The sequence below is a fragment of the Priapulus caudatus genome, unplaced genomic scaffold (genome assembly GCF_000485595.1).
Source record: "Priapulus caudatus unplaced genomic scaffold, Priapulus_caudatus-5.0.1 Scaffold313, whole genome shotgun sequence".
Lineage (NCBI taxonomy): Eukaryota > Metazoa > Priapulida > Priapulimorpha > Priapulimorphida > Priapulidae > Priapulus > Priapulus caudatus.
In genome coordinates, this window is record NW_014577374.1 from 241,257 (window position 1) to 262,165 (window position 20,909).

The window sequence follows — 20,909 nt, forward strand, 5'->3', positions numbered from 1 at the left end:
GGAACGTGGGTAGAAGGGTGGTGCGAGTATAGGAGATGGGAGGAAGGGAGGAGGTGGACCGCAGGTGGTAGGAATGCGGAGGAGGTGGAGGAGAAGCGTTAGAGGGAGAAGGGAGGGGAGGTTATGCGGAGTGCGCCATGGTAGTCGGAGCGTAGGATCGGGAGGAAGCGTTGGTGGAGCGAGGAGTAGGAATGAGGATTTGAGTGTGTGGAGGAGGAGGAGGAAGGCGAAGGAGGAGAGCGAGCGTGGAGGCTATGGAGGCAGGTGAGAATGGTGGAGTGAAGTAGGAGAGGAGGAGGAAGGGGTGGCAGGAGGAGGAGGCTAGAGGAGGCGTGCCTCTACCTCCTTCCTCTCCTCCTCTCCATCACATTACTCCTCTCCTCCTGTGCTTCCTCCTCCCTCAACCACCACCTGGCCACCTCATCCTCCCCCTCCCACTCCTACTCCTCCACTACCTTCTCCGTTCGTCCTTCTAACTCCTCCTTCTAAATGTCCGAGTGCGGCTAATTGGTCCAGGGGTAATGGTTCTTGGCGCGCGCGGGCTCGTCGTTAGAATGTCCGGGGGGGTAATTTGTCCGTGGGTGGTTAAATGTCCTGGGAGGCGGGGTGTTGGTCTGGGGGGTTAATTTGTCGACGGCGTGCGTGATTGTGTATAGTGCACATATATTCACGCTCATATGCTTATGCGTATCGTTCGTTGAAAGCAGATTGCCATTTACATTAATTATATATCACTGTAATTTTCAGGATGAGATTGAAGTCATTATCAGATCAGTAGGGGAGAGCTACGTAGCTCTGGGATGGAGACCTGCCGGTATGTTGAACAATTCAGCTTCATTATCCATTCATCTGTTTATCGGGCGCACTCTCAGACAAATGAAATATGGTTATGATTATTGTAAGTCTAAAATTTCATAACTTTTGTACAAAGATTTCACTTAAAAATTTATGACATTTTGGAGTTATTATAAATCAAAACTATTCACAATGTGTCTTACAACAGGCTCCTGTTCTAGCAGATTGTAGCTTGTATCTGTAAGAAGCCTTTGTTGGGTATTTCTTTATCAATGTGATGAGGATATTTGCAAATATTGTAGGATAATTTTCTGTATGTTGCCATTGCAGCAGTAGAGAAAATCTGTTCACTTTGAAAAGCATTTCAATTTTCTTATTTCGGATTCCAGCCCACTTTCACGTGTATGGGGCAAGTAGACTTTTGCCGATATGTATTTTCGAGTCTGTGTGGTATTATTTCGAAATTCGTTCAAGAAAATCAACACGCAGTGTCAAATTATAGCAGCCATGAAACAGGGATGATCCCTTGCCTGCATATTATATTCTCGGTCGGCACTGTTATCTGTACTAGCGTGTGGTTAAGTGTCATCACGTTATTGTTATCCCGAAATTTGTTTGGAAAGTCCTGCACGCCTAAACGTTAAGATGGAAATAATTCACCACACACAGTATCACATTATCGCTGGCAACAACATGTGTGTTCCCATGCCTATAAAGTATCCGTCTCTTTCACCCATACGCCTTCTGTACATTACAAGATTACTATATCTTATTCTCCCATAATTTGTTTAGAGAATCCTGCGCGCGTAAACCGTAACAGTAACACATATTATTTAGTCACGTATTACAGCAGTCAAGCTGCTGTGTGCGTGATCTCGCGTCTTTACGCCGTATACACAGCGTGCGCCTAGGCGTTTGTTGTGTTGACACAGTTCCGCTACGTTCTCCCCCCACCCCTCCGTCCTTGTCGGTGCGGGGTATACCCACCGCTCCGTGCTTGCTAATTACTGCTCACAGACTCGACTCCCTACTTCCTCGTACGGATACACGTACTCGTACGGAGGCCATAAATACGCGCAACGACGCTGCTGCTTCACTATTAGGAAGTAACTGGGCGGCAGCCGGTGAGAATAGGCTATTGTCTGCGAGACGGTCTTTGTGCCCCCGAGGCTCTGACCTAGAGCATACCTAGAGTGAGCGGCTGAGCCACAGATATCCTCGGTGGTGGCCTGGGCGGTTACGATTGCTCCCCTGAGGTGAACTCTAGCACCGCGTATAGGAGAGGTCGAGACGGCTGGCGGCGGCCTTCCGCGTAACCGGAACGTGGCTGTAAACCTTCCGGGTGATATATGAGACGAACGTTAGGTTCCTCGCTGGAAGAAAACGGGGGCTACGACGAACCTTGGGTGAGTGGGGGGGGGTGCACTGGTCGTAAACCGCCCGTGTGACAGGTCGAACAAGCGAAAGGTTCATCGGCTTTTCTTTTCCGCGAGTAAATGTTGCGAGGTTGTTAACTTGCTCTATCGGTGCTCGGTGCGCACTAATTCATTACCGGGCTATTCGCTTGTTCTCAAGGCAGTATTCTGTTAGGTTACATGGCTACTGCCATCACAAGGGTGTTGCATGCAACGTTGCTAGCAAAAGGAGTGAAAAATGCTACGACCTTCGTCATTGATAGACGTATGTGGTCACACATAGACGTTCATATCTCATAAGCGCGCATACACAGTACACTATAGTCACCCCCCAAAAAACTTTCATGGCAACTTTTGAAAGGTACGTAGTGCGATAATGTACGCATAAATACAAAGAAGTCTTTGTGAAAATGAGTAACAAAGGTTATAGCACATGTACAATGCCATGGTGGGGTTTGTATCGATGCTATATTTATACATTTTACCTTGATGCAATTTCATTCAGTCGTTACAATGAATGGCAGCACGCACTTGCAAATATGGCATGGCAGGGTCATGAATTCAATGATGTAATGAAAAACGTGACCCGGATAAATGAGAACAAGAATGATGCTGATGTAATTGTAACATAAAGCCTATTAATGTTAAATAATAGTTTTGAATAGTGTTGATCAAGTATTTCGATTGACATTTATGAAGAAAATTAGAAATAAAAGTTGAAACAAAACTTGACAAAACAAAATATGCAAACTTTACAAAACGTTATGTCACCCCCTCCTCTTCTATACTCTCCACATTCTTCCCCTCCTTCATCTTCGCCTCTTCATCTACCTTCTCTGCGCTCACCCCTCCTTTTCTATACATTTTCCCTGTTCTGCTTTCCTCTATTATCCTCTCTCTGTTCTATAAGTCCTCTCTCGCGATCTCCTCTACTTTCCCCCTCATCTACCTCCCCTACTTTCTCTCGTTAATGTGCGCGAGCATTTTCCTCTTTTTCCATTAGTGCTGTGAAGCATGAGCTTGTCTTGTGAGCATATTTGTCGGTGCCTCCTGTGATTCGCGACTAAACTAGTTTGCGTGTCTAATGATCGTGACAATTTTTGTTGCGGTGTGCTGCCTACGTGACGCGATCGCGTCAACGTGACCTTTCATAAGAGTGTTTAGGTGCTCGGTGTAACAGGTTAAATATACTTACGCTTCTACTTGAAAAAAAACACATGGCTGAAACAACCAGGACCTCTGGTGTAGGGAACACACAGAACTCTGTAATCTGGTTTACGTAAGCTAGGCTGAACAAATGCATGCTACGACATAGATGGGAATTTACCGTTATTGCTGCTGCAAGTGTTCACTGTTTTTGCTGACGCGTTGAATCACTGCTTAAGGTATAGCGAACTACCATAATCTCGGGTGTATGAATAATAACTGATAATAATCTGTTATTATATTATTCCTGGTGGTATTATATCACAATTTACGCGTGTTTCCACAGTTAATTACGATTGTTTTCTGCAGATATGACTATAAAATGTCAGGATTTTCCTGAACTACCTGGAGGGTTCTACCCAGGTGAAAATAAAACGTCTTCCCACCTTGACCAGCCTCACCCTCACAGTGGCATGATGCAGCGCCCTCTACATCCAATGGCATGCACGGACATGGTTATTGCATCTGCTAAAGGTATGCGTGTATGTTATGAGATTTCGTCAGTGTCTGTCCTGAGACCAGATTATCTCACATGAGCCGAAAAATCTTACGTATGCTATAATGTATTATTAATTTATTAGGTTGCATGACTCTCACATATCGTATTTACATTTTATACATTATTATTACACATTATACATCATTATTATTATACATTATATATTATTTATTACATTACATTTTACATTTCAATTGAGTGAAATCTGCTGCACTGGAAGATTCGGGCCTACAGTCACATAAGCGTGGTTTGAAATCCATGGACCCATACCCTCACAGCAACAATTTTCTCAATTGCCCGAGTGACAATTATACAGTGAAACCACCTCTGTTGAATTTTGATGAAGAACCACTTTATGGTCTCCTTACCTTGAGTGACTCATACATACAGGCATGACTGTACATTAATAAAAGCATGTCTTTAGGTAACCTGACTAGGGTGTTTGACTACTATTCATGGGACATGGCCACGCCACGAGTTGATGAATTCTTCGGCGGGCAGGATGACCTGTTAGCGGCTATCGGACACGAGCGAGCAGGAGTCACGACTGTCTTGTTCAGGAAAAAGCTTGTTGGTGAGAAATCGAATGTTTCGTACTTCACTGGGATGGGATAGAGCTTGCTTATCATTTAGAAAGCAAACGTCAGTTGTTTTTCTATTGGTTGTTCTTGGTGGTGTGGAATTACATTCGTTTCTAATAACAGGATCAGGCGCACACCGATAATGGTACTGTGGTAATTACGCTTAAACATGAAGGTGGTGTGCTTACGAATTATTTCCCCCGATAGATGGCGCCACAAGGTCAGATTTGATAGTGTATATATTTGACTATGACTGTGACAACTCGGGCTTTTAGATATAGACAGTCTCTTTAAATCACTTCAAATTAATTACATTATATTTAGCTAACAATCTTAGTAATTCATGTACTTTACGCTTCCAGTACAAGTGCCATTATTAAGATGCATTGCTCTGAAAATTATGAGTTTCTCTACTACCAGAAGGAATGGAGCCTCACATTTATACCTTCACTTTGTCATTTTAGCTATGGAAATGTCTGACCACAGTTTCCTGAATGAAGACATGCACGTCATATGGGCGAGGGGACGTGCCTTCTACCATTCACTATACCAATCTGACGTTCTAAAGTACCATGGAGTCGGTGCAGACAATAGAGGTCAGACCCTCATCAACTTCCACAGCTCCAAGCATGGTACGTACATCTGCAAACACTGACAGAAGTGCATTCTAAGCATGGTGGTAAAATTTTCCTCTAATATTTCAGGTAATTTTTATACATCTATGATGACACGTATACTAACGTAGTTAGCAAGTTTTGAATACCAATAAGATGAGTGCAACACAATTAAGATTTCAAAACTAAATTCCATGCATCTGTGATGACTGATGTATGTTGACATTCAATCCTTCATGCTGTTCGTTTCCCAATGATTCGTTTCCCAATCAAGCCTGTTTTTCTCTCTCACTCAGCTCTGAATGAGGCGTGTTACGACAACAACTGTCAGAGTGGATCGACGTGTATGAGTCGTGGACGTGGCCATTACGTCTGCCTCTGTCCAGCTGGATTTACGGGCGTCTTCTGTGAGGATGGTAAGTGCAACCGCGTTGATGAGGGGAACACATTTCACATTCTTGTAGCCATGTTCCTGTCATAATTTCGTTATTATTTGATTTCACTACCATCATCAGTAATCAAAGACTAAAATTTAAATAACGGACTAAACCAACTAAACTAAGAAGGTGATAAGTAAATAACTAAATAAATGAGTAAGATTTACACAATAAAAAAACGTAAAATAAAAGATGTAAATGTCTGGAAAGAGCTGCATAAACGTTTAGACTAAGGAGTGAACTAGATCCTCATAAGGCCATACTACTGCTATTGCTGTATAACATCCAGTGTAACATTCCTGGTTGATGCATTACTTGAACCCATGTGTCTGTAAATGTTGTAGAAATTCACTCATGATTAAACCGAGATAACTACTGCATGCTAGTTTTCGCTGTAGCTTATTTCTTCCTGGTTCTGATTTTAGAGATAGACCCATGTGACTATAGCATGTGCAGGAATGGTGGAACCTGCATGCGCAAGGACCTGACGTATGATTGTCAATGTGAGGAAGGGTACATCGGTGCTTGGTGTGAATTTAGAACAGGTATGAGACAAAATGCATCTACTGAGTAAAAATCACACCTTAATAAAGCATTATTTCACCGTGCATATACGTCCAAGTGCAATAACTATATACCCCCTCCTTGGATATCGTTGCTAGATCCGTAAAATTACATCACTTTATATGCGTTTTTCCGACGTGCACGGCAAACTCCATTTTGCAGCTCTTCGGCATTGTATTTTATAATGTGCCATCTCAACAGTGATTGGTTAGAGCTGTCTGATGATCAGGCATGCTGGATAGGTCTATTGTTTGCGGTAAACAGCAATAAATCGTGTATTTCTCTTATTGACAATGATTATAAGCATAACAGAATGTGATTTCTTCTTGATAAATTGTTGCTCCAATTGTTGTGGACATCATTAATGATTCTTATATTTCTATTATTGACAATGACCATAAGTGTAATGAAATGTGATTGCTTTGTAGCTAAATTTGGTGGTGTAAACAGGTAATGAATGTTGTATTTCCCTTACTGACAGTGAGCAGCAACATTCGCAGTGTGAACGTGTCATGGACACCCTGCTCTGGCAGCTTCCAGCATCCGCCCGGCTGCACAGATGAGTGTGTGTACAAAGCAGCGTGGAATTACAGCGAAACAATAGAGTTTGTCATACAGGCGAAAACCTATGGAAAAGTTTGGACAGGCATTGGATTTAACAAACATCCTAGTATGGTGAGTCTGTTAGGGTAATAACCATTGTTATTTTTGGAATGTTTTTCTTATTTGTCTCGCAGGTAATGGTTTTTATTGTCGATGGAATGTTAATATCAACAGCACGTAAACTGTTGTGTTTATGTGCTCTTGAAAAAGTTATTTGTCTGGGAGGTAATAGTTGTTATTCTCTATGGAATGTTAATAATATTTTGTCTGTCTGAAAATAACCGCTGTTACTTTTAGAAAGTATTAATGTTATTTGTCTGAAGGCAATAATAGTTATTTTCTAATAGAATGTTAATAATATGTCTTGAGTGATATTTGTTGTTCTTTATCTATCTATCTTTATCTTATTTGTCTGTTTTTGTCTCTCTTCAAATTTGCTGCATATGAAAAATCTCGGTCAACTCTTGATTATTTCATCATTTTTATACACAAAAAGTTCTAAGTGTTGTTGCAATTTTTGATATTATAGCCCATAGGACGTAGGAAGGACAACCGGCCAGCAATTGGACCTGCAATTTACAATCCCACAATTTCATGAATAAATTTTTCCATTATTTAGCTGAATGCTGATGTCATCATTGGCTGGGTCAATGGAGGAGTATCTAGTGTCACTGACAGGCACCTAAATATGTTTTACATGAAACCGGATATTGACCAGGAAATGAGGTAAGTGATGCTTTTGAATGACAATGTTGAAAATCATGCTAGGCTTGGTTTTATATCAGAACATCTTGCTCTATAAGACAAATGTGATGTAAGAGACTTAATAGCTATAATAGGTTAATAGCTAGCAATTAAAAGTAGGAATATATGTATTAATGAGTATAGATAGGTTTCTATACTTTTCTCATGTCAGCTTTGTTTGACGAGTCTATGAGGTCACGTGTGTTTTTATACTACATACTATGTTTAAATATGAAATACATTACGAGAGAAATGCATACCACATTATAAAAATCGTAGTTGCACTAGTCACATTACATACGTTTGTACTTTGCTCTCTCTCTCAAACTAAATGCTGTCATCTCCGTGCATTACCTGCCCTACAGATACTACTTCAACGGTGTCTACAACATCCACACGTCTCTCATCGACGGCATCACGACGATCGAGTTCTCGCGCGACCGCAAGACGTGGGACGAGGATGACTTCTGGTTCACGGACGATGACTGCGCCTACTTCCTGTTCCCCGTTTACGGCGGAGTGTTCGACGTCATGACGGACTATATAGGCGAACACACCGACATTCCCTTCATCTCGTCTGAAAAGATCTGCATCTCCAAATGCGAAGGTGAGTAGCTGAAGAGATAATAATGACAGGAGTAAGCCAAGTGTATTTACATCGGATAATCTTGGGTGCACGGGTCGAGTTTGAGTTTTTTTTTGGGGGGGGGCAAGGTGAATGTTTCCTTGTTCTCAATGTTTCTTTTGTGTTTTTTTCGACGTGTTTAGCCAAGGAAGAAGAAGTGGTGATAGGGAAGACAACTGCATTGCCAATGTCCCCCGTGACTGCTAGTGTTACTGAGATGGAGGCGGTAGCCGTTCCTATTGACCCACTTGGCGTTAGCGGAGGTAATTCATTGATCATGTTCACAGGTGCACTTGCGGGAATCTTTGTATTATTACAACAGGGCAGGACATAACTACCAACTGAGCAGTGATTCATGACCCTAAGAAAACAGTCATTCCTCAATTACTGATTAACAGAATCCCATTAATAACTTTAACATGATCTGTCGAATTTCTTTGGCATATTCACATGAAATTCGATTCCATTTTAGGATGCAGTGATCCTGGAGAAACTACGAGTGGGAATGCCACACTTGGTGAAGTGTGGTCACTAAATTATCCAGACAGAGATTACCCTAATGGAATTATCTGTCACTGGCTGATTAAGGTTCATCCAGATAAATTCATAAAGCTTAGCTTTATTGGTAAGTTTGTGTTATAAATTTTAATTGCTCAGCTCTATTCATTTTAAAAGTAGCATAAAATATGGGTAGGCCTAGTAAGAATTCCTACGTAGTATTGAATAAATATAGCGTTTTTTTACATAGCAGGCTAGCATTCAACTTTGCCATAACTTAAACTGCTTTTGAAACGTGTAGGTTTAGTGGTGTACCTATCCACTCTTATAATCACTATCAAAGACTGATACATATGTAGAGGAGATATCAGGATATAGAAATAGATAACGTGTTTGTTTATTAAGTGTTCTAAATCCTATTGTGCAGTCGATGGAAGTTAATCAATTCGTTTACTCTTTATAATTGGTATATGATACATTTTGTAAAGCTGTTCCATAAAAGTTAGATATTCCAAAACAAAATGCAAAGTGGAGCAAATGAAAACAATATGCTATGCATTCCTATTGTTTAGGCAAATGGAAATAATTCACTTGGGTTTACAGTACTTAGATATTAATGTCATGTTAACATCTGTTATCCATTGCAGACTTTTACACGGAACCTAGTCACGACTACTTAGAACTAGTTGATGCAAAGCATAGGAGATTTTCTGGATTCAATTACCGTGAGTCTGCTAGTTATTCTCCAGTGCATATCGTAATAAATTGACTTAGTATATATGAACAGATAATAAATAGGATTAGAATGTCCTGTAATCTTGAAAAAAGTTGAAAACAAAATAGCTAGGAGACTAAAATACACAGTAAAATCTATATGCCTTAAAATCTAAATGTGTTAGCCATGACCCAGTCATGTACTTTATCATTCGTGTTGCCCAACTGCCATGTACCTATACCTCCTCAATCTTGTGAGTACATATGTGTGCATACGTTCACGAGTGAGTCATAACCATGGCCTTCTAGCGTGCACGTGCTGTGATCAAAGTGTCAAACTGCTCTGTTCTATTTGCTCAGCACCTTGACCGACCATTGACTTCATCTGCCAGGCAGCAGTCAACCTTTGTAACCACGGTTGTCTTTTTTTTATTTACCAGCGATATCTATCGTGAGTGACGGGCCGGAGATTGAACTCAAGTTTGTGACAGATAAGTTTCTCACCAAACCTGGCTTCAAGCTCCTGTATGAAACAATTGATAACTATACGAGTACGTACGCTATGAATGTGTCTGCGTGATCGATAACTTAGTAATATCAGAAATTAAAAATTTTTCAGCATGCATGTATGTGCATGAAAATATCTATGCTTGCACATGCAAAATATAGGTATTTTCGTGGTATGTGTGCATGTGTGTATATACTTGTTCTGAATAGTATTAACACAAATTTTGTTTGCTAAAACCTTGATGATTTCTATTATATTCATATATATAATACACAAATATGATCAGGAGTAAATAATCTTAGGCAAAAACCATCCCAGATGTCCTGATCCTGATTAAGTTGTTGTTGCTGTTGTTGTTATTATTATTGTTTTTCTTGTTGTTGCGTGCATGGAAATTAACCCAGGTGCTGCCATGTCCCTCACTAGTATATTTACGGAAATACATTTGGCATGTCAGGCTGGTTTATTACTAACAGCTTCACGTCACTGATCTGCGGCATATCTGCGTGTTTCAGAAGCAGAGCAGACGGAGCAGCTCTCATTCAGCTACGTTCAGCAGATCTGCTACTCACGCACGTTTGGCGGCGTGCATCCCTACATCGCACCCACATACACAGCTAGGTCCGTGATCATATCCTTATATACATCCAATATATACCCGTATATACCCTTATGTACACCCAAACTGCCCTATCTGTCCCGGGTGTGATCGAAAGGCACTTCCAACCAATCATTGTTGTTATAGCACGTTCTAAAAGAAAATGCTTCACAAAAAAGTGCCACAAAATCGACAATTTAGCATGCATGCCTGAAAAAACGTATAATCTGGTGTAATATGACTGACCCAACAACTCTAATTCCTCTGATGTAACAGTAAATACTGTATTTAATGCAGGTAAAGTTGCTATTGCTTCCTTTACTTATAGATACTTCCCCAGTTTATGATTAGGATGGTTTAACATAATCAATATAGTCATTTCACCGTCATGCAACATTTTTTCACGAAGAGATAAACGGACTTAAAAATTGCCAAACATCGGCTGGCACTGAAAGCATAATTTTGTCTACACTCTTCAACTGTTTTTGACTACTGTGTTTGTACTACCTTTTTTGCACTATTTTGATGCCGTCTAAGTGTGCAATGATTAACGTGTGGTGTAGCTGACCCTTCGATGCCATGCCCTAGATGTAGACAATGATGCTGAAGATATTTTGCATTACTGTAGTGTGAGTGATCCAAACATTGGCATGATCACATCACCAGGATTTCCATTTGCTCTGCCACGTGACCTGGACTGCAGATGGGTGATTCTGGCCTCCAACGTTGCCATCACAAGTCTTTTTGGGGAGCTGCCCCCTAGCACATCTCTACAATTATATGGTGTGTAACAAAACTGTCCATCTATGCATGTTCATATGCCTGGAGCTGTATATACTGTTATGTGGTTATATATATTCTTGTTTTGGTGCTTATATGTTGGCTGTTACTGTAATAGTAGAGTTGTAAGGTGTACAATCTTCAGCCCTCTAACTAATGATAACTAGAAAGGCCTGGAGATGTATATATTCAGATATCTACATAATATAAATGCCATACCTATCATGATTACCGATCCAGGTTCACTCGCTGCACGCAGAGGGGGGGGGTAGCAACTTATGTACACAGTTAATTTTACCTAGTTGATCTGCATTATTTCACGTGCGTCGTTACATACTTCGTTAATATTTTACCTAGTTAATTTGCGTTAATTTGCGTTTATTTCACGCACACGTCACGCCACGCACAGAGGGTGCGTGTCGCGACTGGTCGAGCGAGGATGAGCTGGCGTGCGCGCTCGTGTACGCGCGGCGCGGCACGTTCGCGCTCACGCCCGATTCGACGCTGTACAGCCTCGTGACGCTGCGCCTCGTCACGGAGCGCGAGTACCGCGGCCGCAGCTACGCGAACGCCGACGGCATGACGGGCTTCCAGCTGAAGTACGAGATCGCGCGGCACCTGCTCAGCCCGCAGGCGAAATACGTTGTCAGCTACGGTATGTAGAAGCGTATGCGTACGTTCGCGCTGAAGCAGGGAGCGATGTTATGATGCGCCGTTGAGGTGATTGCTGCCTATAGGCATGGAGTGATTCAATTTACCTATGTCATCTGAGCAAGATAATCACGCCCCTTATGGATATTGTCAAGAGCGTATTAAGTATGTATTAAGTATACTTAATACGCTATTCATATTGTCGCTAGTTCGGTCGAGCTAGACCAGTTTATGCGCGTTTCACGCAGTAACACCAAATTTTGTGATTTTTCGTTGCCGGGGGGTTGTCGTTTAGGATATCCTTTTGCAACATTGACTGGCTAGAGCGGCCTATCAATCATGCCAGGCAGATAGGTCAATTGGACAGTTTAGATTTATATATTTTTGCATCTATTATATATATATATATATATATATACACACAAAGGATTGTTTATCATGTGGTTATATGTAAAAACTACACACGCGCCTTGGTGTTTACTTGTCATGGAAGCAGTTTGCATAGCATATATACCTTAAATTACGGTATCATGAACTGTTCTACATACCATGTCATATGACAATGCAGAAAATTACTGACGATATTTGATTTTATTTTCACTGCCTTTTTCAGCACCAAATAATCTCACTTTTGGAGAATGGGCAGGAGTTGCCATATCTGTGCTGTTAGCTGTATTTCTAGTCGGATTTTCCATATATGGCCTACGAGTGTATAAGAAGAAGCGGAGGCAAGTATCAGTGACGTGATGTGGCGTACGATTATATTCCTCCTTTTTGATATCGTTGCACAAAATCTGGATGCAGGCACATGCAATCGCAAAAAGCATCACCGAAACAGAGCAAACAACAAAGTTTAACGTGGTGAATGTATTGTTTCAAGAATGCTTGAGAGCAGTAAAGAGTTTAATATCTCGCCTGTAAATGTAGAAACGCTCCTTTCGATTCGGCCATTCCTTGTATCATGAGAAAGATGGCGCATTTATACAATCATTTAATTACTCCGAGATAGCGTCAGTGGTAAATAATCCAAAACAAATTTCGTTGAGTGTTTACCCCTGACAGAACATATAAGCTATTTCTCCATTAAAATGTAATTTCACTTTCCGCGTGTTTCAGAGAGAGAGTCGGAGCGCCAGAGAATAGCTTGCCACACTCGGCAGCCAGCGAAACGCAGCTGGTCTATAACGCTGGCACCGAGTCCCTGCAGATGGCAGCACAGGACGCAGCGATAGATCGGCCTCCCAGTTACTGCGACGTTGTCATGGAAAGGCCTGCGCAGCCAACTAGCACAGACACACAGGTACCGTTACGTGTAGATCTACTAATGAAGCCATATCTGTAGTGTGGATCATATCGAAGCATGATTACTCATATTTAATATGAAATATCCTTCAGCTAGTAGGACCATATATGATGTGTTCTAAATCAGTTCATCGCATTTCATTTGGCTAAAAAGGTAGTTCGGTTCATCAATTGATTACAATCCATCCATTTGCATTTTCCGAGCAGGATCCAACTCCACATCAGAAGCAGAAAGGCCTACCTACCTACGCTGAGGCCATGGCTCTTGCCGATTCATCAGCTGGTACGTCTCTACTCGCTCAGCTATTTTATTACAGTCATCTATTGAGTGATGTTTTAAGCGAGGCAGCCAATTTGCAGTGGAACACCAGTAGTCAAGATTATTCTCCTCTGCCCCACTGATTACAGTGATATCGCAAGCGGTTCACAGTTACAGTAATATAGTAAAATGTATGTGACTGTAAACTGTAGTCAACACACTATCAAACGCCCTACGAGGAACCTAATGGACAACACGCCGGATTACAGATATACGTAGAAATGCGGGGAGCACGTAAGATTAACAAGATATTAATCAACTTACGGTGAATTTGTTGAGAAACCCCAGTTTCACCATGCGAGTTTCATTTTCAGGAAAGCGCGCTGTACCTGCCGTCGCCGCGACGACGAGAAACGGCGAGGTTGCCACAGGCTACGGACCAGCTGCGGCGGCCGACGCGATGTACGATGAGGAGCAGGGAGCTGTGGGAGGAGCAGACGCACCAGGGGGCGCTGCCGACGCCGACCCGGTGCAGGAAAAACGTGGCGGCTGCACGATGCAGGTGGCGCCACCCGAGCCACCCGCTCGAACGCAGAGTCTAGAAGGGGCACGCGACTCGGCGGGCCGCGAGACGTGCGAGAACAAGGTCAGCATCAAGATAGGCCCGCCGTCTACGAACGAGCCGTCGGATTCCCCCGGCGAGACGAACGCCACGCCCGACAGGCGGGCGGATCGCACCGGCCGAAAAGCCGGAAGGCATTCCCCTCTGCAGCTGCTGCTTCCTCTGCCGCCGCCGAGATCGGACAGCCTGGCCGGCGCGGGCGCGACGGCTGTAGACAGCGTCAGCACGACAGATGTAGATGGCGTTAGTGTGACAGATGTGGACGGCGCGCACGCGGAGAGGTCCGGCGTGACGGTGAACTCGAGGGTCGCGCCCCGAAGAGGCAGCGACGACGCGGGACAGAGCGACTTACTGGACAGCGACACGGCGGTGTTAGTGTGAAGTCTACTGGTGGTCCTCAAGCGTTTCGTCGGTCGGCAGGAAAAAAAACGTAAAGTAATTGGAGCCGTTAGAAAAGTCTGTCGCGATGGGTTTTAACATGTTTTTTTTTTCCAGCAAATTCTTCTTGTGAGACATCCACTGTTGCATTCACTGTTGGACTCAACTTTTGACAAAACTAAAATTTAGATAGTCACTGTAGACTCGTCGGTGGCCCAGTAAAGAGCTACTAATGTATGTAGGGGAGTGCATAGTACATGTGTGCGCGTTAGGGTTCGATGCAAGAGGCCTTTTCTGCGATGGGTCTACAACTGGTGCCATTACTTAAGCAACTTTACTCTTTTCATCAGACAGAGCATGTGTTCGACATGCATTCGTTTAGCAGCACATTTGCATGGAATGTACCGTAGCTATCCATTATTTATTCGTTAATTCAGTAAATGCCTATAGAATAAGGTACCATTCGAATTTTTCATTCGGGGAGCAAGCATCATTCAATTGAACGCAAAAAGTAGATTAGTAGTCTTCAATTACACACACCTAAATTTCTAATTTCATCTATTTATTTATGACTGACGGTGGTTTCTGGAACATATTATGGAGATAAACGTGTATAATTTGGTAACAAATATCAGTTATCACAATATATGGTTGCCTTTGGAAAAATACTTGTAATTAGAGCGTGGTCATAATTTTCTAACTAAGGCAGAACATGTAAGACATGTGTATAATTATTATGCCTATTTTATATACCATAGTTGTAATTTATTTATACATGAATGTTGCCTGACATTTACTGAGTCATTGGCTTGCATTTGTAATATGATAACCGTTATTTGGATATCAAAGAATATTTTATATTATATTCATGCGTTATTTGTTGTTTGTGGCTGCTCAGGGATTGTGAACAAAAGAATTTTTTAGTCAAATGAAGGTCCGTCACAATAATTGGTTACTAATAAAGGTCTTGACTCGGCTTTTAGTTTTAAATCGCATTGAGAGGTGGCAACCACAAAACCATTTCCTCCATGACTATATTTAGCCTAACAATTCCCAAGATAAAAACATGAGAGTTCACCTTCACAGCATTGTATCGGCACTATTTCACTGGACACTCGCGCTATCAGGAGTTAATAATCACAAATTGTGATTAGAAGATTTAATCAAGCAAGATGGTATACCAATTTTAACGTGGCTGTGATAACTATTGTAAAAGCGTAACAGTTTGGTAAAGAGAAAATGGGCATGAAAAGGAGCAAGTTGAGATTGGTGAGAATATTTTCAGAACTGACATTGTAGTTTTTTGTAACCCATCTTACAGCTTTGTGCTGAATAGATTCCAATCTGTTGCAGTTTTGTAGAGTACTCGTGTATAAGGGGCCCAGACGCAGCAGGGCGAGGCACATTCTAGAATAGGGAGGACTACGGTTTTAAAGGCCGGGGACCGGGTATTAGTGTCAGTAACTAAAATTGCAGCATAGCATGCCCAATGAGCGAGTGTCCTTTCTACAAATGTAATTGATGTGGGCATTCCAGCGAAGGTCATTACTTATATATTGTGTACACTGAAATATTTGTACACAAGAGTAAGTTATTATAGATACTTGAGATAAAGTGAGTAGGTATTAGTAAAAGGTTTTAAAAAGTGAATTAGAGTAGTAGACTGGGGTAATGAGTAGAATTTTGCAGGAGTCGAGGTCAACCTTCTAACCTGTGGTTATTCTTCAAAGTCCACGGCAATATAGAAAGAATTGAATAAAATGGAATGAATATAGAAGATGTAGAGAGATTGTATTGTGGTGTTTGTGCGTGCGTGGGTGTGTGCACAGGCACTTGGAACATTTCAATAGCAAAATGATGGTAAATGAACACGAAATGTATTTACTACCAAAGTCTTATAATTGTTTCAAAGTAGTTCAATATAGTATTTACTACCAAAGTCTTATTAATGTTTCTCTACTCCCTTTCGCCATAGATATATATACAACACAGTTGTGTGTTGTATATATCTATGCTTTCGCCTATTATTGCCGATAACTTCCTGTAAAAATGCCGTTCATATGTTCCTCTGCAACACATCGTCACATGACTCATGGCATGAGTACACCGCACGCACGCCGCTGTGCACAAACAACAAGAATATATAGTCTATATATTCTTGTATATATATATTCTTATATATGTAGAATATGTAGATATCGCAGCAACCAGTATACCCGTCCTGTGTTTGCAATGCACGTGTTGCCACAATAAATCAACAGCTGCGACGTACGCGCGTGAAATAGAGAGACAAGATCAATATCCCTTGTTCAGTGTGTGTCGTGTCGGCCACTGTTTTCGTTATCCGGGGGGGAAAAAATCTTAAAGCTGGAATTTGAGTTATTGATGCGAATTACAAAGCGGTGGTTGTTCAGAAAACTTGCTGCTGCTGTTTTAGGGTGCAGCCTGCAGTTATGAATGATATATGCTCTCATACGCCCCGGAAGTTCCCATAATTGCAGTTTGTTAAATTGTTGCGGACGTTTTCTGTGTGTAATTTCCTTGCGGAAACACGCCTTTAGTGTTGAATCAACGCACTAACGTTGCTTGGTGGTGAAAAAACACCTCTGTTACTTTGAAAAACATTAAAATTTACAGCATTATACGAATTGACATTTCAGGCTGCATGCAACTTTATATTAGCATACATAAATGATGGCCTATTAATTAAGCGTGGATGCTATGTGCTGAATACATAGTTGCTGAGATTAAAGTACGTCTTACGGTAATTCTTGATTTTTGTATTTCTGTGGGGGAACTTTCGACGCGGATATAGATGTTGAATTGGCGAGATGTGGGCATAGACAATGCCGTATAGAGAGAGAGGCTGCAAGTGGGCGCTAGGTCAAATTATGCTAACCATAATTTATGATGCCCTACACATGTGCAAACACCTGTTTACATGGCTCTCATGCGCACACACGCGCGCACACACGAACGCGCACGCGCGCACGCACACACACGCGCGCGCTCACATACGATTTTTCATTCAATAGTCGGCGATTCATCGCAATATTTTAACACCACGTCAAAGTCGCACTTGCGATTCTCTCAAAACCGCGAATGCCATTTCTTGAGCTGGTGCAACATAGCTATGCATCGGCCTGTTCTGCTAGCACCTATGGCAAATACGACATACGCATATACGCTCTCCTATGGCACTATTTGTCATAGGAAGATTCTTCCTATGACAAATATTGTTATATGTGTTGTGCGCATCATAGGAGTTTAGGAGCACTATTATGAACGCAAGCATCGAATTTCAGCTGTAAAGCGGATCGAAGTTGACCCGCCAATATTTGTCATAGCAAGAATCTTGCTATGACAAATAGTGTCATAGGAGAGCGTATATGCGTATGTCGTATTTGTCATAGCAAGAATCTTGCTATGACAAATAGTGTCATAGGAGAGCGTATATGCGTATGTCGTATTTGTCATATTTACCTACATTCGAGGTGCGAGACGCAGGCTTATTAATAAGTCAACGTTGAGTGATGTTACGCCTATACCGCACACCGCAGAATTTTCAATAAATTTTTGTCGCAAGCAATAAAATTGCCGGCTTATTAGGCAATAACTATTGTCCGACACAATCTAAGTGCAAAGGATGCGACTTTAATACGATCAGGGGTGGATGATGACAAAGATGACAATGAGTTGTCATCATCTACCCCTGATACGATGATATTATAATGATGAAAGCGCCCACGCCTGAAAGTGCGAACAATTACGGCCCGTAGCTGGCATGTTTATCATTACCGGAACAGCCATTATGTCTTACTCAGATACAATTTAATTGTGGAAATGGCTTAATAATAGCTTAATATTGCCTACGATGTACATGGGCGGTCTATGGGTCAAACGAGCGGATAAAGAGAACGGTCTAGGGGTCCGGGGGCCTCCGCTATCGTGTCTGCATGTCAGAGGTTACCGTGAGGCAAGGATATCCCTCAGTTGAATTCATATAAGATAATATATAGCTCAACATTCAAAAATGTATAGTTAAAACATCGTGATGCAACTATATTCTCTAACAGTTCTACTGGGGGCGTCCGCTATGCAACCCTCCCCAACTCTGCCTGCAAGGAGCAGCTACCCCTCTCTGAATTCCTGGTCCGCCTCCGCGGACATTACGTTCGTTTCCTGCGGGATCATTCATAGGGGTGACGAAATGTATATTAATTAAACCCGCATTAATTATACACGAGGTGATGCATAATATGTGTGTGAGTAGATCAAATTGTGGATCAAATTTCGCCTGATTACTTGTTTATTCAGGTCGCTATGGGCAGTGGGTGCAGTAGTACCCGGCTACCCGCATGTGTCATCTAAACGGACAACGCAAATATAAGGCTGCATTAATTGCTCCATAGACACAGTTCCGCTCGCAGTTTATCAAGTGACAAGTTCGTGACTCCAGTTGACACGACATTGCTTGCTATCGTCTGAAATCCTTGTCAATCGCGTAGAAGATGAAGAGGACGCTAGCAATTTTCTTTGTTGCACTCCTGGTAAGTTCACCTCAGTCACCTAGCTACAGTCTATACGTTTAAGCAAGAAGTTCAATAAATTACTTATATTATTAGTTATATTATTAGTTTTGCTGTAAAATAACACGATCACCCCTGTTCATCGCTAACGTTAAAGCTCACATCCGTCGAATGATAAACTCGTCGAACCATAGATATATATAATTATCCAAACAAACACATGATTATGTGTTTGTATATGGTCGAACCAACAGGACTGGTAATAGACCAGCGTCCCGTAGAGACGGTCCAGGCCTTCGCTACAATCGTGTGTAATTTCGCAATTTTAGTCCTAATCAGCCATTTCCCTGATGCCGCTCTAGGTGTTGTGCCTTATCACGGACACCGAGGCTCGCAGGTCGGCACGCAGACGAGCTGGAAGCAGGCGCATAAGCAGATTTAGGCGTGATGTCGACATGGTGAACGAAATAGCGGCAAAACAGCTGGGAGCACGAGTAGAACGCGGTGAGTACAAAGACGATCACACGACACACCGACACGCGCGCACACGCATGCACGCACGCGTAAACTGGGCCTAGGCATGCAGCGCCGCTTAATTATGCGCAATTCATCAAGCCAATTAACACACGTCACAATTAACACACGTCAGCGCAGCGTGCGCATACCGATGCGGATTTAGGCGCGATTCACCAAGCTACTACGCTGACGTCCACTCTGTCTCTCTCTCTAATAGTTAGCTATAATTAGCCATAATTTGGCTGCAATAAACTATCGTTATCACATGCGCTTTTATCCTGAATTTAGTTAGTAACTCTGCCCATATTATCAAGAGCGATTAGTACATATGTAAATATACAAATATAATATTAGCTCTTGATAATATTTCCCTAACGTGAGTTTAGTTGGTGTACCTTAGAGTCGTGAAGGCGTCTTACTAAGTCCCACCCCCTAAAACAGCTACATTAGGAAGTGCGCCCATAACCATGAACGTATTGCCATACGACATTATTGCTCTGAAATTAGTCAATGCAAAATTGTTTGCGAAGACAAATATATTCTTCACATGATCCGTAAAGTGAATCCGTAATCTGTTTCAGACGTGACCTTTGAAGATGTAAACAGAATAGCCGAGGAGGAAGATCAGGTTGCCAGAGCTTCATACAGCTAGACATGGCCTTCTGTAACAGAGGCCGATTTTTCCAATATTTATTATTACGATGCAGTTTCCCAAGCAGTCGTGCTTCCTGGACGTGTCCCCGGTATAGTGGTGCGTTCTACATCCATTACGCGCAGCCGACAGTTGAACATCCTGTTAACATCATTGTCCAGCCATTATTATTTCAAGGTTTAATTATATCAGGAGTTAATGAAGACAAACGATTTGTCTTCATTAACTCCTGATTATATGTATGTGCAAGCCATGGTTAACATCTCGAGTTGATAGGTTCTAATATCATTTAGTTTATCCTCACAGATTAAATTATGAATGTGTACTACATATTTAATTAATTTATGTATTTACAAACGACGAAGCATATTTATATATGCGAAGTTATTATATATGAGATGAAGGTAACAATGCATGTTATTATTGACTTTGATGCTTGTTATTATTTATTATAAATTGTTTTCAATCACCTGCATTGGTAATTCGTAAATCCTACTTGTGTCAGAAAAAAAATCCTAGCAATGGATAAACTATTCAACTTCTTAGATACTAATATTATCAAAATAAAACACATCACATTCAATAACGTCTGTTTATCGTTCTTGTATCATTGTATGCGCACAATTTGGCTATCCGTAACGATAACCACACACACACGCACACACGCCACGCCGACACGCACGCACGCACGCACACACGCACACACACACACACACGCACAGGAGCCGTGGAGGAAATTTACATTTACAACGTTCATTCTTTTATGGCGATCTAAAGGTAGTCGTACATTTATACCTAAATAAAATGAGCTGATATAAT

At 41.8% G+C, this 20,909-nt stretch overlaps 1 protein-coding gene across 1 annotated transcript in view; it reads left to right on the forward strand.

Moving 5' to 3' along the window:
• The window catches only part of LOC106808913, a 22,794-nt gene extending 7,536 nt beyond the window's left edge, over positions 1-15,258 (forward strand). Inside the window, exons 7-26 of the mRNA XM_014811827.1 lie at positions 748-814; positions 3,726-3,890; positions 4,340-4,489; positions 4,961-5,128; positions 5,407-5,526; positions 5,973-6,092; positions 6,593-6,786; positions 7,334-7,440; positions 7,824-8,065; positions 8,227-8,346; positions 8,556-8,708; positions 9,229-9,306; positions 9,736-9,846; positions 10,319-10,424; positions 11,030-11,184; positions 11,591-11,836; positions 12,446-12,560; positions 12,949-13,132; positions 13,342-13,417; positions 13,768-15,258. Coding sequence (XP_014667313.1) covers positions 748-814; positions 3,726-3,890; positions 4,340-4,489; positions 4,961-5,128; positions 5,407-5,526; positions 5,973-6,092; positions 6,593-6,786; positions 7,334-7,440; positions 7,824-8,065; positions 8,227-8,346; positions 8,556-8,708; positions 9,229-9,306; positions 9,736-9,846; positions 10,319-10,424; positions 11,030-11,184; positions 11,591-11,836; positions 12,446-12,560; positions 12,949-13,132; positions 13,342-13,417; positions 13,768-14,396 — 3,306 coding nt within the window. The 3' untranslated portion in view covers positions 14,397-15,258. The remainder of the gene's footprint in view (positions 1-747; positions 815-3,725; positions 3,891-4,339; positions 4,490-4,960; positions 5,129-5,406; positions 5,527-5,972; positions 6,093-6,592; positions 6,787-7,333; positions 7,441-7,823; positions 8,066-8,226; positions 8,347-8,555; positions 8,709-9,228; positions 9,307-9,735; positions 9,847-10,318; positions 10,425-11,029; positions 11,185-11,590; positions 11,837-12,445; positions 12,561-12,948; positions 13,133-13,341; positions 13,418-13,767) is intronic.
• Positions 15,259-20,909: the final 5,651 nt, after the last annotated feature.